A 25,665-nucleotide genomic window follows, 5' to 3' on the forward strand; every position below is an offset into this window, starting at 1 on the left:
AAACCTAGGTGAAACAGAAAAATTCCTAGAAAGACACAACTTAACTAATATGACACAGGAAGAAATAGAAAATCTCAAAAGACCTATAACAGGTTCACAGATTGAATCAGCCATCAAAAACCTCCCATCACAGAGAAGCCCAGCACTGTGGGGCTTCACTGCTGAATTCAATCAAACATTTAAAGAAGATTTAACATCAATCCTTTTCAAACTCTTCCAAAAAACACGAGATTCCAAAAAATGCAGAAAACTCATTCTATGAAAGCAGCATTATGCTGATGCCAAAGCCTGATAAGGACAGCACAAGAGAAGAAAATTACACACCAATATCCCTTATGAGTACAGATGGAAAAAAAATCAGAAACTACGGTCAAACTGAATTCAACAGTATATTAAAAGGATTATACCTGGTGACCAAGTGGGATTTATTCCAGGAATGCAAGGATGGCTCAATGTAAGAAAATCAATCAGTGTAACACCCCACATTAATAGAATGAAGGGGAAAAACCACATGATCACATCAACTGATGCAGAAAAGGCATGTGACAAAATCCAACATCCCTTCATGATAAAATCACTCAGAAAACTAGGAGTGGAAGGAAATTTCTTAACATGATAAAGAATATTGATAAAAAATCCAAGGCAAATATCCTACTCAATGGTGAAAGACTGAAAGCTTTGGCAAGGGGCTTTGAATAGCCAAAACAATCTTGAAAAAGAACAAAATTGGAGGACTCACACTTTCTGATTTAAAAACTTAATAAACGGAAGGACATTCCATGTTCATGGATTGGAAGACTAAATATAGTTAAGATGTCAATTCTATCCTAATTGATTTACAGATTCAACACAATTCCAATCAAACTTCCGACAGACTACTTTGCAGAAATCGAAAAGTCAATCATCAAATTTATTTGGAAGGGCAAAGGGGCCCTGAATAGCCAAAAACATCTTGAGAAACAAAACAAAGTGGAAGGACCCATATTTCCTGACTTTAAAGCATATTACAGAGCTATAGTGGTCAGAACAGCATGGTTCTGGCATAAAGATAGACACATTGATCAATGGAATCAAACTGACAGTTCAGAAGTAGACCTTCACATTTTTGGTCAATTGATCTTTGATGAGGCTGCCAAAGCCACTTGTGGTGGTTTGCAGCTGTTACGTGCCCTAGAAAAGGCCATGTTCTTTTAGTCCATTCCTGTGGGTGCAGATCTATTGTGGGTGGGACCTTTTGGTTAGGTTGTTTCAATTGAGATGTGACTCACCCCATTCAAGGTGGGTCTTAATCCTTTACCGGAGTTCTTTATGAAAAGATAAAGGAAAGAAAAAGCCCAGAAGCTCAGAGAGAAAAGTCCTGGAGAAGCTAAGAGAGAACCCACAGAAGTTCAGAGAGGAGCCATTGGAACCAGAAGCTGAAAGCAACGAAACCCGGGAACGAAGGACCAGCAGACGCCAAGGTGTCCCAGATGTCAGCAGCCTGTCTGCAGAGTCCAGGTACCGCCCAACGCTCTGAGTTGGGCATTTTCATGGCCTAATTACTGTAAGTTGTAAGTTAATAAATCCTCACTGTAAAAGTCAACCCATTTCCGGTACATTGCATTTTGGCAGCTTCAGCAAACTAAAACACCACTCAATTGGGACTGAACTGTCTCTTCCACACATGGTGCTGGGAGAACCGGAAATCCATATCCAAAAGACTGAAAGAGGAGCCCTATCTCACACCTCTAAGTGGATCGAAGACCTAAATATAAGTGCCAGGACCATACAACTCCTAGAAGAAAATATATATGGAAGCATCTCCAAGATCTAGTGATAGGAGGCAAGTTTCTTAGACCTTACACCGAAAGCACAAGCAACAAAAGAAAAAAATAGACAAATGGGATCTCCTCAAAATTGACTACTTCTGTGCTTTAAAAGACTTCCAAAAGGGTGAAAAGGCAGCCAACTTAATGGGAGAAAGTGTTTGGAAACCATATATCAAATAAGGGTTTAATATCCAGAATACATAAAGAAATCCTACAACTCAACAATAAGAGAGAAACAGCCAAATTTAAAAATTGGCAAAAAACCATTGTGCCCGTTTGGATTTATTATGTCTCTCCAAAAGCCACGTTTTAATCCAATCTTGTGGGATATTTGGACTAGGTTGTTTCCATGGAGATGTCACTCACCCAACTATAGGTGATAACTCATGACTGGATTGTTTCCATGAAGTATGACTGGATTGTTTCTGTGGAGGTGTGGCCCCTACCCATTCAGCGTGGGTCTTGAGTAGTTTACTGGAGTCCTTTAAAAAGAGCCACACAGGCCCAGACATTTGCTGACACTGAGGCTTAGACATGCTTGGAGATGCAGACAGAAGGACATTTAGTTATGAGATGAAGTCCAGAGTTTGCCCTGCGATATGCTAAGAGAGGACCCCCCAGATGCTTAGACAGAAACATCCTGGGAGAATGAACCAAGAACACACACTTGCTGAGAGAGGAGCTGGGACACAACCCGGGACCAGCAGACGCCAGCCACGTGCCTTCCGAGCTGACAGAGGAGGTCCGGATGCCATCAGCCTTTCTTCGGTGGAGGTATCCTCTTATTGATGCCTTAGTCTGGACACGTTTATGACCGGAGAAGTATAAATTTGTAACCTAATAAACCCCCTTTATACAAGCCAATCTATGTCTGGTATGTTTGCATAATGGCAGTGCTCCGGTTTGCTAATGCTGCCTGTTATGCAAAATACCAGAGATGGATGGGCTTTTATAAAGGGGGTTTATTTGGTTACACAGTTACAGTCTTAAGGCCATAAAGTGTCCAAGGTAACGCATCATCAACAACAGGGTACCTTCACTGGAGAAAGGCCGTTGGCATCTGGAAAACCTCTGTTAGCTGGGAAGGCACGAGGCTGGCATCTGCTTGCTCCCAGGTTGTGTTTCAAAATGGTGTTCTTCAAAATGTTACTCTTGGGGCATTTTGTCCTCTCTTATCTGCAGCTGATCTTCAAAATGTCACTCTCAGTTGCTCTGAGGTCCTTCTGTCTGTGAACTCCTTTACAGGACTCCAGTGATCCAATTAACACCCACCCTGAATGGGCGGGGCAACACCTCCACGGAAATTATCCAATCAAACGTTTCACTCACAGTTGATTGAGTCACGTCTCCATGGAAACAATCAGTGGGTTCCAACCTAATCAAGACTAAATACGTCTGCCCTCACCAGATTGCATCAAAGAACATGGCATTTTGGGGGACAAAATACATCCAAACTGGCACAGGCAGCATTAGCAAACCAGAACAGACAGGAATAGACATTTTTCCAAGGAGGAATCACAAATGGCTAAAAAAGCACATGAAAAGATGCTCAACTTAACTATGTGTTAGGGAGAGGCACATGAAACCACAATGAGACGCCATCTCACACCTCCTAGAAGGGCCGCATTAAACAAACAGGAAACTGGAAGTGTTGGCGACGACGCGGAGAAACGGGCACTTACTCACCGCTGGTGGGAGCGCAGAAGGTGCAGTGGCCGTGGAGGACAGTGTGGTGTTTCCGCAGGACGCTAAGAATAGAACTGCCACATCGCCCGGCAATCCCGCTACGAGGTATACACTCAGAAGAACGGAAACTTCTGTGGGCTTCTTCTGTTCAAAATAACTCTCCGCCCTGTTTTTCACCCTGGCCTAAGCAGATTGGAATTCGCCAGCCGCGCCCTCCGGGACGAGCTCGTTGTTGCTCAGTGAGGCCCAGTGGGCAGGTGGCTGTGAGGGCAGGTGGGACGGCCGGGGGCTGGACGCCGGGGTGGAGCCGCCCCCTCCAGACCCGCTGCCCAGCACTGCCTCTCTTGGCAGCGATGCGGCCGGGCCCACGGATGATCTAGAATCACGCCCGTCCTGGGCAGAGGCCTCAGCACCGTCCCACCCTACAGACCAAGATGCACCAGGGCAGGGCTGGGGGGCTCGAGCACATCGGATATGCATCCGGTGCCGTCCACGCCGGCTCACCGGGCAGCCCTCCCAGCCTGGCTCCCTCACACTGGGGCCTCGGGGGCCAAGCGTCCCCTCCCACCCGGCAGGGAATGGGGGAAACCCAGGGGATCCAGCCTGGGCTCACACACATCGAAGCCGCCCCCCACCCCATTTCCCGGTCTCGGACGGGGTCTGCCCCCCGAGGCCCCAGGCTCAGGATCTGCTCCCACAGCCCTGACTCATGGGGCAGGATCGGGGGGAGTGACCCGACAAGTGACGCCGAGGTCACAGAGAGGAGGCCATGGTGGGGAGGCCACGGAGGGGGTCGGGCCGGCCGGGTGAGACTGTGGGAGAGGCCACGGGGGGTTCCCAGCCCATCTCCTGCAGCCGCAGCCACAGGGGACTGGACACCATCCCCCATGCCAAGGAGAGTGTGTCCCTCTGGCCTGGCCCAGGAGGACACTGGAGGGTCCGGCCAGTGCCCAGCGCAGCCCCCGCCCCGGGCGAGCACGGACAGCAGGCCTGGGCCGCCCGCCGTAACCGAGGCTACACAAAGCGGCCGTCTCTGGCTGGGGCTGGCCGGGCCGCCCGAGTCAAAGGCCTGCTTCTGGCCCTCCGCGGCCGGCGACTGTCAGGCTGCCCCTTTGAAGCGCGGTGAGTGATGGCCGCGGCTCCTCTCGGAGGCCCGGCAGCACCGGCCCAGTAACCCGACGCTAAGCTGCGGGATAAAGGTAGTTTGTTTCCTCTCGGCCCGTCTGTCAGCGCCTCCTCAGTAATTAGCCCTAATTATTGCCCAGGACCGGCCTCCCGTTCGGTTATTAAATCAGAAATCGTATCGTGGCTGCGCGTCTGTCAGCGCCCGGGCCGGCGGCCTCCGATTCACTGGGTCCTCTGTCAGATCTGCCTCTGGCGGGTGGGGGGCCGGCTTCAAAGATGCAGGGACCGGGGAGGAATTCGGGGGGTGCCGCGGCCAGTCGGGCCTAGAGGGAGGGATGGGGAGGCCCCACGGCTGCGGCCTCCCTGGCAGCAAATGCACAGCCCATCCCCGGGCCCAGGGGCTCCCAGGGCAGGTCCCCAGGCACGTCCGGCTCCCCTGGCCACGCAGGAGGCTTGTCCCCCCCATTCGGGTGGCCAGGCGGCCCCCACCCTGCAAGCAGGGCCTCCCCCGAGCCTGCGAAGCCAACTCGGGTTCCGGGGAAAGGCACGAGCTTTCGGCAGTGCTGCAGGCTGCAGGAGGGACACCCCACCTCCATCCTCTGCCACAGAGCCGCACGCTGACCACGAGGAGCCCCGGCCGCCTTGGAGACCCCTGCAGTGGCTCCCCTCTCCCGCCACCCCCGGCCCCTCCTCCAGGCAGGTGCACGGCCTCAGGCTGGGTGGGCCCAGGCCTCCCCTCCAGTGCCACTCCTGCCACCACCGGGCACCAGCCGGGCCCCAGCTTCTCCGGGGCTGCGAGAGGACACGCTTTGGGGGCTGGTGGGCAGCTCCTGGGGCTCCCCAACTCGGAGCCCAGACATGCATCCCCCCAAACTCGGGATGTGACTTTTCTGGACAGGCCCCCACGCGGGACAGGCAGTTAGAGGCCGGCCGAGCTGCAGCCTGTCCCTGGGAGTGTCCACTGAGCGGGCACCGGGCCCCACAGCTGCTGCTTCTCCCCTTGGGCGTGTGCCTGCCCCCCACACCCCCACTCGGAGCTCTGTGGCCCACGTCGGGTCCCCCGCCCCAATCCCCCGAGTCTCCTGGTCCCCGGCCAGGCTGCAGGAGCACATCTCGGGGACCCACGGCCAGGGATGGCCCCTTCCTCCGGCACGTCTGCAAAGCCCGGGGTGGTAACACGTGCAGCGTCAGCTGCCACCATCAGAAAGCGCTTCTTGCAGTGCAGGCTGTCGGCCTCTCCTGGGGAGATGCCAGGGCGAGGGGCAGGACGGGCAGGTGGGTGGCGAGCTCTCGGCCGAGGACACGTCCAGCCCGGGGCTGGGCCAGGCGGGCGAGACGACGGGAAGGAAGCCCAGCCGGGGGCACTTTCAGCGCCTGCCCCAGCACTGACGGGCTGCGGCGGGAACCTAGCCGGGAGCGGCCAGCCTCGGGCACCACGGGGGAAGTTGAGGCAGTGCTGGCGACCGTGCCCGGGTGCTGCCCACGTGGCCGAGGGTCAGCGCCAACCCCGCCGGCGGCTCCTCGGGCTGCGCTGGGAGAAGGTGTCCTTTACCAGGTGGCCTGACTCTATCCCCACCTGGGGCCCCACAGACGGGCGGCAGAGCATCCGGGAGCGGACGGGCACCCACGCACGGGAGGGAAGGGGCACAGTGGCCACGGGGCGCCTGCAGGCTGAGGCTCAGGCCGGGCTGGAGATACCACACCCACGACACGCATCACACCCTCCCCAGATGAGCATCCCAGGGAGCTCCGGCGGGCCGGGCACGGTGAACCCCAGGAACACTGGGGCCCCCATGCGTCCTGCCCACTCCTCCATGTGTCTGTGACAAAGCACGTGTTTGAAAACCAGCCAAGAGCCGACTCAATGGGAGACAGTTTGCAAACCGCATATCCGATAAAGGTTTAATATCCAGAATATATAAAGAGATCCCACAAGTCAACAACAAAAAGATCAATAACCCAATTTAAAAAAGGGTAAAAGACATGGATAGACATTTTTCCAATGCGGGAACACAGATGGCTAAAAAAGCACATGAAAAGACGCTCATTTTCACCACTATCAGGGAAACACAAATCAAAACCACAATGAAATTTCACTTCATCTACCAGAATGGCCGCTACTGAACAAACAGGAAACTACAGGTGTTGGAGAGGACGTGCAGACACTGGAACATTCATCCAGTGCTGGGGGGAATGGAAAACGGTGCAGACACTGCGGAGGATGGTTCGGCGATTCTCAGGAAGCTCAGTATAGCATTCCCTCACGACCCAGCAGCCCCGCTACTCGGGACATCCGCGGAAGATCTGAAAGCCAGGATGCAAACGGACATTTGCACGCCGATGTTCATAGCTGCATTATTCACACTTGCCAAGAGAAGGAAACAATCCAGTGTCCATCAACCGATGAACGGATAAATGAAATGTGGCGTGTACATATGATGGAACGTTATTCAGCTGCAAGAAGGAGTCAATCCTGATGCATAAGACAACATGGGTGAACCTCGAGGACATTATGTTAGGAGAAATAAGTCAGATGCAGAAGGACAAACACTGTATGATGCCACTAATATGAGCTAATAATTACAGCATGTAAACTCATGGACATAAAATACAGAATAAAGATTACCAGGATAGAGGATAAGGCTAAAGAACGGGGAGTGGTTGCTTAATATGAGCAGAATGCTTAACTAGGTTGAACTTAACCGTTAGGAAACGGATGGAGACAGTAGCCCGTTACCGTGAGAATAACTAACAGGGCCGAACGGTGTGCAACTGTGGTGAGAAGGGGACGGTTAGAGTCGTGGATGTCACCAGAAGGGAGGCTGGAGGCTAAAACCTGGAACGTATAACAGTGACTCTCGGGGTGGACAACGTCCATGATTGTACGAACATAACCGGGCTCTTTCATGAGCTAGAGCTGACGGGCGACACCATCACACGGAGCTAACAACAGAGGGGACGTGGGGAAAACATGCCCATTGCAAACTATGGACTACAGCTGACAGTAATATCCTCATACTCTTCCAACAGTAACAAATGCGCCCCACCAAGGCCAGGGGTCAACAGTGGGGGGGGGGATAAGGGGCAGGGGATGCTCCGGGTTTTTTTTTCTCTTTATTTTTGGAGCAATGAAAATGTTCTAAACTTGACCGCGGTGATAACACCCAACTCCGTGATGCCACCGGGAGCCGCCAATTGTACAGTTTGGACGGACTGCGCGGCGTGTGAATCTCTCTTGATAAAATTGCATTAAAAAAAACACAACTGGCCAGGCAGGTAAGGAAAAGGCCGGGCTGTGGGAGGGTTTAGACACCAGGGCCAGAGCCGCCGGGAGAGGAGGGCAGCAGGGGCCGCAGCAGGCCCGGGCGGGAGGAGCACACACACCTGGCGCAGGTGAGCAGCCGCCGCCCCGCGGACACAGGTGCAACGGGATCCCCCAGCCGGGTCACACAGGCCCCGCACCGGGTGGCTTCACACATGAAAAATTCATTCCTCGCTCATATTCGCACCCACTGCTCGCCGCAGGTTTCCTGGTGACGGCGACAGGGCCCCTTGCACCTCAGAAAGCCCCTCGATGGAAAGCAGGAGACCCCGCTGCAGGTGGGCGTGGGGGGTGGGTGGGCCTGCCCCGCCGAGGTGGGGGTGCAGCGACCTGGCCCTGAGTGGGCCCCCGAGCCTGGGCCAGGAGGGAGTCTGCATGCACCCCGGGGCTCACCGAGGCTGCCCGCGACCGCGCTGCCTGGGGTGCAAGAGGGAAACCGAGGCCACCTGCCTGGGCGTCTCTTCACAGGCATCAGCCTCCTCTCCTGCCCTCTGGGTTTCTCTCCCCCAGGGAGAGGGCAGCAGCGAGGTCCTCAGCGACGCCAGCTGGCCTCTCCCAGGCCACGCCACGGCGGGCACACGGCGAAGGGCATTGCCACCCTCCCTACCCCCTGCTGAGGCCCTTCTCTCTTCCTGTCCTTGTAAATGGGAAAGCAGCTCATCCGGTCTCTCCCCAAACCCTCTCCAAACCCCTGGCCGAGACGCCCGGTGCTAGAGCCCCGGCACACCCGGGAGAGAGGGCCCAGCCCTGCTGGCCGAGGGGTCAGAAGGGAAGGCGAGATGGAAAATGCCAGCACGAGTGAAACTGTAGATTCTTTGGGGGGCTGAGAGCCGTCCCACCCAGAGGGCCCCGCGTTCTCCTGCCAGCCGTCTCGCCAGCTCACACCGAGGCCCCGGGTTGCCGCCTCCCCCCACAGGTGGGCTGCATGGGGGCTGGGGGTCCGGTCTTCCCGGAGCCTGCAAAGCAGGGTGCTGCCCAGCACAGGGGGGCGGGGGGCACGGTGCCCCTGGTGCAGAGGCCCTGGGCTGGGCCAGGAGCAGAGTTCCCCACACTCGACCAGATGAAGACGGCCTGGGGTTTCCTGTCGGCTAATTCTGCCATCGGGGTCACGTCCAGCTTCCTAAAAATAGCCTCCCACCTATCTCCAAGACAACAGTTTTACTCCCAAGGCACTGTTAACCCAGTAATCCCAACAATTCCCATTTTTCTCAATTTTTTCTTTTTTTTAACCGGATGGCTGCTTATTATCCCAACCCCACCCCCAAACGGCTAGTTTCATTTCCAGTTCACATTTCATGCCATATTTTTTCTTTCTACTTTCCAGGAAGGTTTCCTCTTTTGTTGTTTTGTCCTGACAACAGTAAAACCGGAAGGGGCTTAGAACTCTTCCCGGCTAACGGCCCTCGGAGCAGCGCCCCGTGTGCTGGGCCGGATGCACCCGCCCGTCCTGGCTGAGCTCGGCGCGGGGGACCCGCCTGTGCCCACCTCTGGTTCCGAGAGCCCCTCCTCGCACAGGGCAGGGGACCCCGGGGCTCTGCCCCGCTCGCTGCTGCAGCTCCCGGGAGTCGCTCCTCGAGGCCGACCCCCCGACCAGGCCCCCGTCCCCCCTTTACCCAGCACCTTCACCCGACCCTTCCGTCCTCAGAGCCACCCCGGAAACCACCACGCCAGCCACGCTCACTGCCCGGGGACACCACCCCGGACAAGGGTCAGCGGCCAGCACGCCCGGGCCCAGCTCCGCTCCGACACCCGCCGGACGAGCGGCAGCTGGGTCCCAGGGACACAGGCTAAGGGGAGGCCCCGGAGGCTCCTGGGGAGACGGCGCTCACTTCGATGCCCAGGGTCTCGGGGGCTGAGTCAGCGAGGCGCAGGCAAGCACAGAGGGGAGCAGGGGTGCCGAGAGGCAGACAGCAGGGCAGCCCCCCAGCACGTGCGAAGGCGTAAAAAGCACGTGGGAAAAGCAGGTGTGACGGGGAGGTCACCTACAGAGGAGGGAAATGCCCGGAGCCGAGGCTGGCAGGGGCTCGTCCTGTCTGCTGACCCCGTGCTCAGGAATCGCCGGGCTCGGCCGAGACAGCCTCCACCCAGACTGGAGGAGCGAAGTGGCCGCCTCCTCCGTGAAGTCCTCCTTGAACTCCGGCAGGGGACAAGGACCCCAGGGAGCGGAGACGGGGCAGGGGCAGACCCCGGCCGGGCCCAGCCAGAGCTGGGGGGTCCCCAGGGGGCCCCGATGTGGTTTCGTAGGGGTGGGATGGGTGGGAACACCTGGCGGAGACTGAGGTGAGGAGCCCTGTGCACCTGGCGGGAGCAGAGCCAGGTGGGATGTGCTCCCAGGGGACGGAGTTAAGCTCACAGTGGGAAGCAGCCCTTGGCCATAGGGCGAAGTAGAAGGATAAGGGACGGGGGCGAGGGGCAGGTGTTTGTGCACAGACAGGGAAGGGTCCGAAACAAGTGCAGGAGTCAGCGGACAGGGCCACACCCGGGCAGGGCCGCAGAGGCCCCTTCCAAAGACAAGGCGTCACCTGGCGATGCCACTGTCTGCCCAGGTACCACGGGGGTCCTGGGCCAAGCAGGCCACATCCCCCCCACCTGCACCATGTGCAGAGTCCAGGGCATCTGTGGAAGTGGAGTCAGGGCCAGGCCAAGTGGGGGTGGCTGGAGCGGCTGGGGCAGGCCCAGGAGGAACCTCACGCCGAGAGCCAGTGCCTCGGAGAACGGCGCTAACCACTGCCTCAGCACGGGCGGCTGGGTCACCACGGACAGCTGGCTGCTCTCACGGGCCATGGCGAAACCGCTCAGGTCTCGGATGACTTCCTCGAGGTCCTGGCAGAAGAGCTCCTCAAGGTTCGGGGCTGCCCACGTCCGGGCTTGACCCGTCAGGTGCTCGAGGACCCCACAGACATAGCAGAGGCTGTCCTGGTGGTGCTCAAAACGGAAAGACATGGAATCGCCCAAACACACCAAAAAGCGGTCCAGAAGCCACAGGAAGCCATCGGGGGTGCCTGGGTCTGAGCCAGAGCTGGGCCCCCAGTTGAAGTCCACGCCGAGGGGCCATGGGCTGGGCCTGTGCACACACACGGGGCCTCCAGAGCAGGGCCGCTCGGATCCGGGGCTCCACTGGCCCCAGCTGAGGCCCATCCCTCTGCTGCTGGGGCTGTGCACTGGCGTAATGGGCTGCTGCCCAGATGGGGTGCGAGGGCGCTGGGTGCGAGGGAGCTGGGAGCTGGGGCCGTCGCACACCAACGTCGAGCAGGACGGGGAGCGGGAGAAGAGACGGTGCAGGGAGGAGGGCGTGGGCAGAGGTGGCCGCGTGGACACACAGGAGAGAGCCGGGCTGCACGGGGCGGAGAGCTGCAGCCTCGGGAGAGCGGAGAGGAGCTGATGGGACAGTCAGACGCAGGCCACCGGCCAAGGCGATCTGTCCAAAAACAAGGTGGGGAGAGCGGAACTAGGCCCAGCGGTCACCACGGGGTGGCAGAGGGGACAGCGAGCAGGAGAATCCCCGGCCCCTGACTAAGAGGTCGGAGAGAAAGGAAAGGGGTCAGGGGCTGGCCTGCCCTGGGGGCTCTGGCGAGTGGGCAAGTGCTGCCTGGGGCATTGCAAGACGTAATGACAGATGCCGTCAATTCCAGGGCAACGGGAGGGAGCAGGAGTGGAAGCCCCTGAGTGTCCTTAAACGACACGGATCCCACCCCTGCGAGGCCACTACCTATTTCAGCTCCACACTTAGAAATCAAGTCCCAGAGTGGGGACATGGCCTGTGTGCGGACACAGCCAGCACGTGGTGGAGGTGGCAGAGCCCAGCCCGGGCACCACACACTTAACCGCTACACACACACAGGTGATAAACCGCGCTTCACAGTCGCTGAGAAGCAGCCTCCCGGCCTCCTAAAAGCCGTGACCTCGTGATGTCCACGGACCGTGTCATCAGACACTTCTACCCCCAGCCTCTTTCCAAGAACGCTGTGCAGTGCCGGGCACCTGGTGGAGGCCGCAGCCCACAGGGCCCACCCTGGCTGTCTCCTCCCTGCACCCCATGTGCTTTCCAACTTACTGCAAACCCCACCCTTATGCTCCCCATCCCAGCCAGCAGCACCAGCATCCGAGTCCCCGAGTTTACAACCCCGGGATCCCAGTTGCTGTGTTTTCTCTCCCCACTTCAAGTCACTTGTGCCAAGAGCCTGGGGAGGCCCGCTGGTCACCGGCTCACCCCTCCTCCAGGCGGGGTCACCAGTCCTGAGCAGCCCACATAGGCCTGAATCGGGGAAAGAAGCAGCCACCATCGGCGGCCACCGTTCTCCTCCAGGACAAGGAGCCTGTAGCCCCTGGAAAGCCAGGCCTGCTCCTGGCCTCCCTCTCCGCGTGCGACTTGCCCAGCCACTTCTCCCCGTGCACCCAGCGCCCCTGCAGCTCACACCCAGGGCTTCCCGGCCGGCACACGCCTCTGTGCACAGTTTCCCCCCAGGAGGACGGTTACGTTGGTCTTTCCACCCAGCCCGTCGCGGGGCGGCCTCTGGAACTCAAAGCTGCCCGGGCCGCCGGCACTTCCGTCACCCAAGCATTCTGCACCCTCTCGGGCACATGCCCCACTCCGGGGCTCTGGCATCTGAAGGTGCAGCCTCAGCTCCCCCAGCCACTGCATGGAAAGAACATGCCGGGGTTGCTGAATCAAGTCCCCTGGGGAGCCCAGTGCCGTCCCTAAAGTGGCAGTGACCATGATTCCAGCACCCACTTCCCACCACCAGCCGAGGGGAGGTGCCAAGCTGCCCACAAACATGGCACCCCATGCCCAGGAGCCGGCAGGCCCCGGGTCCCTGCTCCCCCTCTCCCAGCCCTGCCCACCCCCCTGCATGTCGAGATCCCCCTGCCCCCTCCTAATCCCGGGCGGGGCGCACCACTTGGAGAACCCTGGCCGTCCCTCGCCCCGCTGTCTGTCAGTCGGTCCCTCCCCAGCCTGCCTGGCCCCTCTGGGCCCTTCTCCAGCGGTAAAGGCACGATCGTCCCTGCAGAACCGCAGGCAGCTCCCGGTGTGCCGGGACGGTCCTTGCTTGGACAGGACCCCGGGCCCAGGGGACAGGACCCCTGCCCGCTCCGATCCTCTAGCCGGCCCCGGGAGCTGACCTAACCCACCTGCGGGGTCCCAGGAGCCCGCGAGGGTCCACGGGGCGCAGCCGGAGACGTGCGGACGGTCTGTTCCCCGGCGAGCTTCCGAGCGCCACCTGCGAAGAGGGGAACGAGATCGCACGCCGTGAGGCGAGGCGGGGCGTGGGCACGGCCTTCCGGGACCCCCGGGGACGGCGCGGAGCGTCCCCAGACATCCCCCGGCCCTGCCCCCGGGGCTCCCCGGGGCTCCCCGCCGCGCGCCCCACTCCCGCGCCCCCGCGGCCCCACTGACCCTCCGACCCGAGCCGCGCGGCGCCCGCGCGCGCATCCACGTCCCCTGCGTGCGCGCGGCCGCCGCCTGCGTCCCCGCGCCGGCACCCGGCACGCCCCCCCCCGACCGCGCACACGCAGGCTCCCCGCTCGCCCCGCCCGCCGCGCCTGCGCCGTGAGCCGCGAAGCCGCGACCACGCAGGCGCTCCCCGGCCCGGCCCGCTCGGCGGCGCGGCCGCGGGGAGTGATGGGAGCGCGCGCCCCTGCAGCGCCGGGTGCCGCGAGCCGAGCGAGCGAGTGCGCAGGCGCGGAGTCCGGGCCCGGGCCCTGGACGGGAGCGCGCGGGGGCTCGGGAGCGATGCAGCTGAGCCCGGGGCACCGGGGGCTGCGGGCATCGAGGGGCTGCAGCGTCTCCGCGTCTGGCGCACTGCCCCGTGCGGGGTCCTCGCCAGGACCCCTCCCCGAGTGCGCTCAGGGCCCAGCTCCACCCGTCTGCAGCCCGGGAGCCTGCGGGAGGGCAGGCCGGGGCTGGCCGGGGACCCCTCTCCTGCACCCCGGGGCTGGCCGGGGCCCCTGGGGGTTCCCTCCGGGGTGGGTGCACCCCGGAGGACAGTGGGGACAGGCTGCCGGGGCCGGGAGCGGCGTGCGCGGTGGGCACCCGGGGACCCTGGGAACCCCGGAGCGCACGAGGTTGGCTCTCGCCGCCTGCACGGGGGCCGCCTCCGGGTCGTCACGGAGCTCGGGCAGGAGGTGGGAGAAGCCCACCCAGGCCCAGTGCCCCGTGCACGAGGGCTGGACGCCGGCCAGGGGTCGCTGGGGCCACGGGCGAGCGGAAAGGCGAGTGCACACGCAGCCCCCGGCGCCCTCCGCCCCGGTCTGCTGACTCCTTTCATGGAGCAGCCTCTGAAGTGTTATCTGCGTTTATCCCCAAACTCACTTGCTTTGATCCTTGAGACGCGAATCAAAGATCACATTGTACCTTGACGGGGTCTGTGGGGCTCTCCGCTGCCTCTGCCAAAAATAACAAAAGTGGCACCCGGCCAGGAAACACCTCCTTGAAGTGTGAATGCCACTTGGATTTTTCACTTGTATCCTTCCTAATTGACCTCATAATTTAAACTTCCTCCCTCAGAGGAGAGGGGGTGTTTCCCGAGAATTCGGCTTCCCTCGAGAATAGGCAGGGGCTTTGCACAAAAGATGAAGGTGTCAGAAAAGGCCTTTTCTGGTCCAAATTGCTTTTTTCTTTCAGCCCGTCTTCTATGTATATTTTTAAAAAATGATTTTAGCTTCCCCGCGGGCTCGGTCCTTACAGGGCCCAACACTGCCTGTTCTGGTTTGCTAGAGCCGCCGTTACACAAAATACCAGACACGGATTGGCTTTTATGAAGAGGATTTATTAGGTTACAAATTTACAGTTCTAAGGCCGTAAAAGTGTCTGAACTAGGGCATCAGGAGGACACCTTCCCTGCAGAAAGGCCAGTGGTGTTGGGAGCACCTCTGTCGGCTGGGAAGGCACGTGGCTGGCGTCTGCTGGTCCTTTGCTCCTGGGTTCTGGCTTCAAAATGGCTTTCTCCAAAATGTCTCTGGGCTTCTGTCTCTCTTAGCTTCTCTCTCTCAGCTCCTCTGCATCCTTGTTTGTTCTCCTGGGGCGTTTCTCTCTAAGGACCTGGGAGTCCTCTCTTAGTTTCTCTGGGGCAGACTCTGAGCTTCATCTCTTAGCGTCTCCATATGTCCTTCTGTCTGCATCTCCAAGCGTCTGAGTCTGTGTCGTCTCTTAGCTTCTCCTGGGGGCAACTCAGGACCACAGATCTTAGCTTCTCTTCAAAATGTCCCTCTCAGCTTCTCTGAGGTCCTTCTCTCCGTGAGCTCTCTTAAAGGACTCCAGTGAACTAATCAAGCCCCGCCTTGAATGGGGGGGGGTCACATCTCCATGGAAATAATGTAATCAAAGGATCTCACCCACAATAGATCTGCCCCCACAAGGTTGCATTAAAGAATGTGGCTTTTGTGGGGGACATGATAGATTCCAACTAGCACACTGCCTTTTCTCCCACACGGTGGGGCAAGCAAACTTCGCTGACAGCTCACCAAGTGCCCGGCTCGCGATGACGCAGTTCCCGTCTGCTGAGGCTCAGCTGAGGAATGGCAAACTTGGGGGTCTCTGCCCAGCCCACAGCCCCTTCTTGAGAAGACCCCCCCACCTTGAGTGGGGTGACCCAGAGGGGGTGGTCAGACCAGGGACAGTGGAGTGAGGACCCAGCCTCTGCAGTGTTGGAGATTGGCGGTGGCACTGCATCCACCAGAGCCGGGAGTCAGAGGGGAGTAGGGACAGACAGCTCAGGAGAGCTGGGGACTGTCCACCTGGCTGGGGACCGTCCACCCAGAAGCTTTCTGCACTACTCCACAGGAACCTGCTTGAGAGCCCCCTCCCGGAGCCAGCTGGTGAGCCTCTGAGCCCAGAACCAGGAGTGGCAACATCTCTCAGTTCAGCCAGCCACCGTGCCGTCCCACCACAAGATCCTGAAATCGTGGTGCCAAATCCACTGGCACCTTCTCAGAGGCCCTGGGGTCATTTCCACAAAAGGGTCTCCTTCCTGCCCTGCTGGGGATGCCGTACCCCATGGTCAGCACGGATGCCTCAGAGATGCCGGTTTATCTGGAGATGGCACCACAGCCCGTGCCCCGGGGCTCCTTATGCTTCAACGTCTAGAGCCATCACCCTGGGTTTCCTTCCGTTCTTTTCCCAATCGAGGTAAGGTTTATGTGCAATGAAACATGCAGATCCCTACAGTACAGTTTAATTTATTTTATGCATGAAAACACCCCTCATGCAAAATTAAGCCCTGGAAGGCTCCATTGCCCCCTTCCAGCCAATTTCCACTCCTCAAGGGTAAACACTGTTCTGACTTCTGCCCATTTTCTCTGTTTTGCCTGTTCTGGAACTTCTTACAAACGGAATCCTACAGCATGGCCTCCTTTGTGTCTGGCCTCTTATGGTTGACATGTTTATAAGATTCAGCCATGATGTGGTTGTGAGACTCCCAGTTCTATCACCATGTACCATACATTGCATGACTACACCATTTGTTTATCCATTCTCTTACTGATGGACGTGGGGGTGGTTTCTAGTTTGGGTCTATTATGGACAAAGCCACCGTGAACATTCTTGAATGAGTTCTCTTTGTGATTCAAGTCTTTATTTCTTTTGGATAAATACATAGGAGCAGACTTGCTGGGTCATAGGTGTATATTTATAAGAAACTGCTGAGAGTTCCCCAACATAGCTGGAACTTTTATGCAATGTGTGAGAATTCCAGTTGTAACATCCTCACCAACACTTGGTACTATCCATTTATTTTTTATTTTAACCATTCTGGCCAATATAAAGTGCTATTGCATTGAGGTTGCAATTTGCATTTCTCTGATGTTGAGCCTGTTTGACATTTGTCAATCTTCTTCTGCGAAGCATCTGTTCAACAATTTTGCCCATGTTTTCCTATACTTATTTGTCCTCTCTTATTGATTTGTAAGTGTTTTGCAAACAGTCTAAATTAAGTCTTTGGCAGAGATATGTAACACTTTCTCCCAGTCTCTCACTTGTCTATTCATTTTCTTGATGATGTCATGTGAAGAGCAGTATTTTTGTTGCCCTTGTTACTATTATTTTTTTAATTTTGATGACTAGAGCTTTTCTTGCCCTAAGAAAACTCTGCTGCCTCGAGGTTGTCTCCGTTTGCTTGGGCTACTACAACAAATGTCACACACCGGTGGCTTAAACAACAGGAATTTATCGTCTCATGGATTTGGAGGCTGGAAATCCAACACCAAGGTAGGCAATGCACACACACGTCAGCCTCTCCTGGCCTCTCCGTTCTCTTCCGGGTTTCACCGAATTTCAGCTTCTTGCTTCCTGTGTCTTTTCTCTGTATCTGTCAGAGTTTCATTCTGCTTATAAAGGATTCCAGTAATAGGATGAAGACTCATCCTTAACTGAAGTAGCCGCATCAAAAGGTCCTACTTACAATGGGGCCACACCTGCAGGAATGGATTAAGTTTAAGAACATGTATTTCTGGGGTACATCCTGCTCCAAACCACCACACTCCCTTCTCCAACCCCCAATAACCTCTACTTTCTATCTCTATGAATGTTCCTATTCTAGATATTTCATATAAGTGGAATTCTACAATATTTGTTTATCCATTCACCCATCGATGAACCCTTGTTTTCCATCTTTTGCTGTCATGAAGGGAGCTGCTGTGAATGTCGGCATAAACAAATATCTGTTTGAATCTCTTTTCAGTTCTCTGGGATATACACCTGAAGTGGGGTTGCTGGCTCAGATGGTAATTCTATTTTTAACCGAGGAACGCCATATTGCTTCCCACGGTGGGTGCACCATTTTACATCCCAGCCAACAATGCACTAGATTAACAGTTTCTCCATATTCTCTCCAATACCTGTTATTTCCTTTCTTTCTCCTTTTGAAATAATAACCATCCTAGTAGATGTGACCTGGCATCTCATTGTGGTTTCAATTTGCATTTCCCTAATGGCTAACATTGTTGAGCATCGTTTCATGTGTTTATTGGCCATTTGTTTATCTTCTTTGGAGAAATGTCTAATCAAGTCTTTTGCCTATTTTTTAATGGGTTGTTTGTTGTTCAGTTGTATGAGTTCCTTATATATTCTGAATATTAAACCCTTATTAGATCTATGGTTTCTAAATCTTTTCCCCCATTCTGTAGGTTGTATTTTCACTTTCTTGATAATGTCCTTTGAGTCACAAAGTTTTAATTTTGATGAAGTCCAATTTATCTATTTTTTTTTTGTCATTTGTGTTTTTGGTGTCGTATCTAGGAATCCATTGCCAAATCCACGGTCATGAAGATTTTTCTCTATTTTATATTCTGTGAGTTTTATAGTTTTAGCTCTTATTTTTAGGTCGTTGATCTATTCTGAGTTGATTTTGTATACGGTGTGAGGTAGGGGCCCAACCTCATTCTTCCAAATGTGGACATCCAGGTTTTCCAACCAGAGTTTGGTGAAGAGACTATTCTTTCCCCAGTGCATGTACCTGGCACCCTTGCCTAAGTCAGCTATTGTATGGGTCTGTTTCTGGACCTTCATTCTGTCCCACTGTCTTTGTGCCTGTACCACACCTTTTTGATTATTGTTGCTTTGTAGTATAATTTGAAATCGAGAAGTGTGAGTCCTCTGACCCTGTTCTTCTTTTTCAAGATCATTTTGGCTATTTGGGGCCCTTTACACCATATGAATTTGAGGATCAGTTTTTCCATTTGTGCAAAAAATGCAGCTGGACTTTTGATAGGTTTTGCATTGAACTTGTATATCAGTGGCTGAAACCAAAACCAATGTCTTTGCAGAGGGGGAAAAAAAAAAAAGCCAAAGAAGATGTCCTAGCTCTTTCTGTCTCAGAGGATGCTGGTGGGGGGTTGGAAGCTGTTGCTGCCCAAACTGAGGCCAGCTTCCACGCTGGTCCTTCAGGATCCCCCAAACCAACCTTAACCCCAAACCCCAACTTTTGGAGGAGGAGGCTCCCTCTCCCAGCCCTGGCCCCAGCCGGCTACTCTGGGGCTGCTGGCCCCATTGCTTCATTTTTTCAGCGGCCGCCGTGAGGCTGAGCAGTGGGGGCTGGTCCCTGGTTTGCACTTTCACTTACAGAAGCTGCGCTCTCGGCAGCCCCCCACTTCCTCTGGCCCTCCTATAATTGTTCGAAATGTCTATTCTGGTTCCAGAGTCGCCACTTAGTTAATTCCTATCTCTTTTTCCAGCTCTTTCATCTTTCTAGCAGAGGGAGAGATTTGTAAAACTTCCAACGCCACCATTTTGCACCCACACTCTCTGCCTCTCTGTTCTTTAAGGATATTGCTTTGTTATTTCCTTTGTGCATTTGCATCCCTGGGAGATATTTGTTTATAATTTTATTTTCTTTAATATCTTTGTTTGGCTTCAATATCAAGGTAATGCTGATCTTGTAAAATAAGTTGAGAAGTGTTTCTTTCTCTGTGTTTTCTGAAAATTCGGTATAAGACTGGTATTATACCTTCCTTAATTGTTTGATAAACTTCATCAGTGAAACCATCGGGGCCTGGAGTTTTCTTTATAGGATGGTTATTAATGAAGAATTTAATTCCCTTAACAGATCTAGGGCTAGCCGTATTTTCTACTTCTTCTTGTGTAAGTTTTGGCAATATTTTTAAAGGAATTTGTCCATTTCATCTAAGTTGTCAAGTTTAGTGCTAAATTTGTTCATAATATTGCCATATTAGCATTTTATGCCTTTAGGCTTTATAACAATGTTTCCTCTTTCATCCTTGATATTAGTAATTTCCTTGATTTTTTTCATATAACCGATATTTTATTTTATCTATTTACTCTATTGTTTCCTATGTCGATTTCCATTTTTATATTTATTATTTTCATCCTTCTATTTATGTTGGACTAAACTTGCTATTTTTTTCTGGGTTTTTAAGGGAGTTGTTTAGATCATGGATCTTGAATGTGTCTTCTTTTTAAACATAAGCATTTAAAGCTATAAATTTCCCTTCTTTAGCGGCATCCCAGGCATAATGATGTGTTGTGTTTTTATTATCATTCAGTTCAAGATATTTTCCACGTTCTCTTGTGAATTCTTCTTTGACCCCTGGCTTACTTAGAAGTGTGTTCTTTAAGTTCCAAATATTGGGCGGGTTTTCGAGATGTCTTTCTGTTGTTGATTTTCATGGTTGTTGATGTGACCCAGCACGTGGTGAAGGGTCTGTGTGCCCTGGAAAAGAAGGTGAATTTTAAAGCACACGTGAAGAATGCTGGCGGAATCTGGTTCAACCACTTTGGAAAACTCTCTGCCATCTTTTTGTAACGCTCTACATGTACCTACCACCCGGCGTAGCCCTTTCAGGCCTAAATTGATATCCAAGTGAAATGAAAACACGTGTCCACACAAAGACTTGTTGATCAGTGTTCATTGCAGCTTTGTTTGTAAAGGCCCCAAACGACCACCGGTGAACGGATAAACAAAACGGGGTACGTCCATACGGTGGGGCGGTACTCATCAAAGAAAGCAGCTACGGATCCAGCAACAGCTGAGTGAAAGAAGCCAGACACAGAAGAGAATACACCGTATGAGTCCACTTAAATGGAATTCTAGGGAAATGCAAACTGATCAATACTGACAGGCAGCGATCAGCGTTGGCCTGGGACATAGAGGGGAGCAAGAGAAGACTTCGGAGTGGCACTAGGAAACTTGGGCAGGGGGTGAAAAATATCTTTACATTGATTGTTGCCTTGGTCATCTGAGCATGTATATCTGTCAAAACTTACCAAACTGTTCCCTTTAAATGGGTGCAGTTTATTACATGTAAAATATACCTCAAAATTTTATTTTTGGAAGCAACCCAAGTGTCCATCAGCTCAAGTGCTTATCCATGAATGGATAAACAAAAAGTGGTCTAGCCATACAATGGAATATGATTTAGCCATGCGACAAAATGTATGAACCTCGGAGACATCGTGTTGACTGAAAGAAGCCAGCCAGAAAAGGGCAGATGTTGTGTGATTTCTGTTACACAAATTACTTTAATTAGCAAATTCATAAAGACAGAAAGCAGAATAGTGGTTATCAGGGCCTGGGGGAAGGGGAGGGGGGTTATTGCTTTAGGGGTACACATTTCTGTTTGGGGTGATGAAGATCTTCCGGAAAAAAGACAAGAGTGAAAGTTACACAAATTGTCAGTGTACTTAATGTCACCAAATTGCACACTTAAAATGGTTAAAATGATTTTTATGTGATGTATATTTTATCACAATAAATAATAAATATAATACAACGGAAAATTTTTAAAAATTATTAAAGCTCTAACTGAACAGATACTCTTAGAGGGCAGGAGAAAATTAAGTGCCTTTCTGTTGAAAAATGAAACAAGCATCTATTCTGTATTTATTAGGCTTAATGTTCTATAAATGTCAATTAGGTTTAGGTCACTGCTAGCGTTGATCGTCTTTGATTTTCTTTTCATTACTTTATCAATTGTGGAGAAAAAGGTCTTAAAATCTCTATGATTGGATTTGTCCATTTCTCACTTTAATTTGGCAATGTTGTTAGTAGACGCATATGTGTTTACGAGTGTTATGATTTCCTGATGAATTGAGCCTTTTATTAATAAGCAATATCCCCCCTTATCTCTTTCCTTGAAGTCTGCATTGTTTGATGGTGATATGGCGACACCAGCTTTCTGATGCTTACCCTTTGGGTTGTGTATCTTTTTCTTACTGTGTATTTTCAACCTGGATGTATCTTTACGTCAAGGATATCTCTTGTAGATGATGTATAGTTGGGTTTTGCTTTTTTTAAATCCAGTATGACAATCTCTGCTTTTTAGAGAGTTTAGTCCATCTATTCATATAACTATTGATATGATTAGGTTTGGGTCTATCGTTTCACTTTTTTTTAAATTAAATTCATTTCTTTTTTAGACACATTCACACACCATACAATCATCCACGGTGCACAACCAACCTCGAACATCTTCCCCACACCGGAAAGAGCAAGAACAAGAAATAAAAGTTAAAAAGAACACCCAAATCATCCCCCCAATCCTCCCCCATCGTTTCGCTTTTTATTTTCTATTCCTCCCATCTATTATTTCCCGTTTTTGTTTTTGTTATTCTTCTATTCTTCCCTTTCTGCCGCTTTTTGGGTTTATCGAATATCTTTAGTATTCTACTTTTAGTTCCTCTATTGGCTTTTTAGCAGTGCCCCTTTGTCATTTATTTAGTGTTTGCTTTAAGAGTTACAATGTGTATCTTTCATTTATCCTGCTCTATTTAGAGTTCATATCATGATATTTCTTTTGAAGTGCAAGAAACTTGCAACTATGTAATTTCATTTACCACCATCCTTTTGTTATTGTTGTCACACTTTTTACGTTCATATAAACCCAACTGTACATTGTTACAATTCTTGTTTTAAGCTATCAGTGTCTTTTAAAGAAAATAAAAGAAGGAAAAAGCTAGCGTTTAAAAATGTATCTATATTTTTACCATTTCCAGCACTCTCTGTTTCTTTCTGTCAATCCACATTTTCACCTGGTATAATTTCCCGTCAGCTTCAAGAACTTCACACAGCATTTCTTGTGGTGAAAGTTTGCTGGTAAGGAATTACTTCGGCCGGACTTTATCCGCAAATGTCCTTATTTCACTCTCATTTTTTACTAATATTTTTACTGCACATACATTTCTGGGTTGACTTCTTTTTTTCTTTCTGCACATAAGAAATGTATTCCATTGTCTTCTGACCTACTTTTTTTTCTGATGCAAAGTCAGCCATCTGTTGTATTTTCTGTATATGCACATGTCCTTATTTTCTCTGGCCACTTTTTTTTATCTTCATTTTATTGAGATATATTCACATACCACGCAGTCATACAAAACAAATCGTACTTTCGATTGTTCACAGTACCATTACATAGTTGTACATTCATCACCTAAATCAATCCCTGACACCTTCATTAGCACACACACAAAAATAACAAGAATAATAATTAGGGTGAAAAAAAGCAATTGAAGTAAAAAAGAACACTGGGTACCTTTGTCTGTTTGTTTCCTTCCCCTATTTTTCTACTCATCCATCCATAAACTAGACAAAGTGGAGTGTGGTCCTTATGGCTTTCCCAATCCCATTGTCACTCCTCATAAGCTACATTTTTATACAACTGTCTTTGAGATTCATGGGTTCTGGGTTGTAGTTTGATAGTTTCAGGTATCCACCACCAGCTACCCCAATTCTTTAGAACCTAAAAAGGGTTGTCTGAAGTGTGCGTAAGAGTGCCCACCAGAGTGACCTCTCGGCTCGTTTTGGAATCTCTCTGCCACTGAAGCTTATTTCACTTCCTTTCACATCCCCCTTTTGGTCAAGAAGATGTTCTCCGTCCCACGATGCCAGGTCTACATTCCTCCCCGGGAGTCATATTCCACGTTGCCAGGGAGGTTCACTCCCCTGGGTGTCTGATCCCACGTAGGTGGGAGGGCAGTGATTTCACCTTTCAAGTTGGCTTAGGTAGAGAGAGAGGGTCTCTGGCCACTTTTGAGATTTTCTCTTTATCTTTGGTTTTCAGGAGTTCGGCTCTGATATGCCTACGAGTGTTTTCTTTGTACTTACACTGATCAAGGTTTGCGGAGACTCTTAGATCTATAAATTGATGGATTTTGTCCAAATTCATAAAATTTTAGGTCATTATTTCTTTAAGTCTTTTTTTCTGTACCGTTCTCTGTCTCTTCTTTCCTTCTGGGGCACTGATTACAATTATATTAGATTTTTAAATATTGTCTCTCAGTTCCCTCGGGCTGTTTTAGAAATCTTGTTGCTCTCTGCTCTTTCTACTGGAGAATGTTTTTATCTGTCTTCCAGTGTGCTGACCCTTTTTCTGCCATCTCCAATCTGTTCTTAAGCCCATTCGGTGAATTTTCATTTGCTATTGTACTTTTCCGTTCTAGAATTTCTATTTGGTTCTCTTTCATAGTTCCCATTTCTCTGCTGAAATTCCTGCTTTTCATTTTATGACCTTTTTTTTTCTTTTGAATCTTTGAACATATTTATAATAGCTGCTTTTAAATTTAACTCCAACATCTGGGTTATCTTCGGTTGGTCTTATTGACTGCTTTTTCTCTTGGCGAGGACTCACATTTTCATGTTGCTTTGCATGTCTAGTAATATTTTTTTTCTTTTTGCATTCTGGACATTGTGGAAGATACTTTGCAGAGGCTCTGGATTCTGTTATCTTCTTCTGAAAAGTGTTGACTTTTGTTTTAGCGGGAAGTTAAGTTATTGGTCTTCCCCGCTGAGCCTTTTGGAAGATTGTTTTTATGTTTGTTAGGGTGGATCTGTTTCACTTTTGCCTTAGTCCTGCGGCAAATCCTTTTGGTGTTGGGAATAGAGTCCTTTTGCCTGATGTATGGGCTTTCTGTGGTTTCGATGGGGAGCCCAAGGCATCCACATGGCTCCTCTAACTTGGCAGGTTGGCAGGACTTGAAATTCAAACTCTGTCTACACTTGTGGCGGCAGCAGCTGCACAATCTGTTCAGGGCTTTCAGCCTTCCGGCTATTGGCTTCCTCCTGGATCCCTGCAGTCTCACTCATGCATGTGCAGTCCAGAAGTCAGTCAAGCACTTCAGGAGACTTGCTGCAATTTTTCGGTGGCTCCTACCATCTTCGTGGAATTTTCTCCCTCGTTCCAGCTGCTCTCGCTGACCCAAACTCCTTTCTTGCTAATAGGGCTACAGCTTCTGGTCACCTTCCAGTTCCGGAGAGGGCTCCCGGGGGCAAAGCAGCATAAAACTGCGTCTTGCCCGCTGCATTCCCTTCTGTCTGTGGTTGAATTCCCTCTGGCTTCTGGCTGCTCAGGGTTGACCTCCAGCGTCTTTTGTTTTGTCTAGAGTTTACAGTTGTTATCTGCAGCAGCGGGGTGAGCCCTCTACAAGTCACTTAGTCATTACCCGGACCAGCTCCTCCCTACATTTGTTTATACAAGCAACAACCCGGCTCCGCCTGCCTTTGTGGTTAAAACACACAGAGCTTGGTGAAAGGCTTGCAGCGGATCTGGTGTCCCTCTCGCCTCCCACGGCACCACGCGGCCCTGGAGTGGCGCAACCAGGAGGAGGTGGGCTGCAGGCAGGGGCAGGCCGGGTTCCGGGCTGCACCCCGCTTTCCACAGGCACACGGCAGCAGGCATGGCGGAGACGTGTGCAGCTCTTGCAGAGCAGAGGGCACCGAGGATATCTGGGGAAACGCGATATAAAGCCTCCATGCCAACGGTCGTCTGTCAGCCGTGCTTGGAGCACCTGCTGTGTGTCAGGAACCCCACTGGGGACAGAGATGTGGGACTTCTGAGCAGGTCCCCTCGCTGGTGTCGGGCAGGTGCCAGGGATGGGGTCACCCCCCACCCCACAGAGACATACTCAAGTCCCATAACCCCTGGGCTTGCGGGTGAGCCCATTTGTAAACAGGACCTGTGAAGGCGCTATTAGTTAGGGTGGGTCTCAATCCAGTGTGGCTAGAGTTCTTATAAGCAGAGGAAATTTGCAAACTGGAGACCGAAGGAGACGACGGCCATGTCATGCAAACAGGGTTCGAGTTATGAATCGCCAGCAAGCCACCCCCAGAACCCTACAGACCTCAGGGACGCGAACCTGATCCTACTGCAACCTTGATTTTGGACTTCAGCCTCCTAAACTGCAAGACAATAGATCCCCGTTGTCTAAGTCAACCAATCTGCAGCATATGTCACAGCAGACCTGGTAAACTGAGGCTGAAGGCTTGTTAGATGCATTCTGGT

General features: G+C 52.4%; 1 protein-coding gene and 1 long non-coding RNA gene across 8 annotated transcripts in view; one reads left to right on the top strand and one right to left on the bottom strand.

Annotated features, from left to right (window-relative positions):
* The window catches only part of LOC119524871 (guanine nucleotide-binding protein subunit beta-like protein 1), a 48,959-nt gene extending 35,587 nt beyond the window's left edge, over window positions 1-13,372 (bottom strand). For 2 of the 6 annotated variants that reach the window (XM_037823536.1, XM_037823535.1), the window contains exons 1-3: window positions 13,337-13,372; window positions 13,072-13,160; window positions 10,421-11,359 (exon numbers count right to left, since the gene is read on the bottom strand). In XM_037823536.1, the coding sequence (XP_037679464.1) occupies window positions 10,421-11,079 (659 nt within the window). In that variant the 5' untranslated portion in view covers window positions 11,080-11,359; window positions 13,072-13,160; window positions 13,337-13,372. Of the gene's footprint in view, window positions 1-10,420; window positions 11,360-13,071; window positions 13,163-13,336 lie in introns of those variants that run through there. The other 4 variants (XM_037823533.1, XR_005214885.1, XM_037823534.1 and 1 more) reach the window with 4 other exon arrangements.
* A 1,852-nt stretch (window positions 13,373-15,224) lies between these two features.
* On the top strand, window positions 15,225-20,961 carry LOC119524873. Of its 2 annotated transcripts, XR_005214886.1 has the most exons (4): window positions 15,225-16,066; window positions 17,018-17,143; window positions 17,616-17,701; window positions 20,079-20,961. It is a non-coding gene; the product is annotated as an uncharacterized LOC119524873 (long non-coding RNA). The 2 variants fall into 2 exon arrangements; XR_005214887.1 differs by lacking the exon at window positions 17,616-17,701.
* The last annotated feature ends 4,704 nt before the right edge of the window (window positions 20,962-25,665 follow it).

Source organism: Choloepus didactylus, assembly GCF_015220235.1.
Source record: "Choloepus didactylus isolate mChoDid1 chromosome 23 unlocalized genomic scaffold, mChoDid1.pri SUPER_23_unloc1, whole genome shotgun sequence".
In the NCBI taxonomy this organism is placed as follows: domain Eukaryota; kingdom Metazoa; phylum Chordata; class Mammalia; order Pilosa; family Megalonychidae; genus Choloepus; species Choloepus didactylus.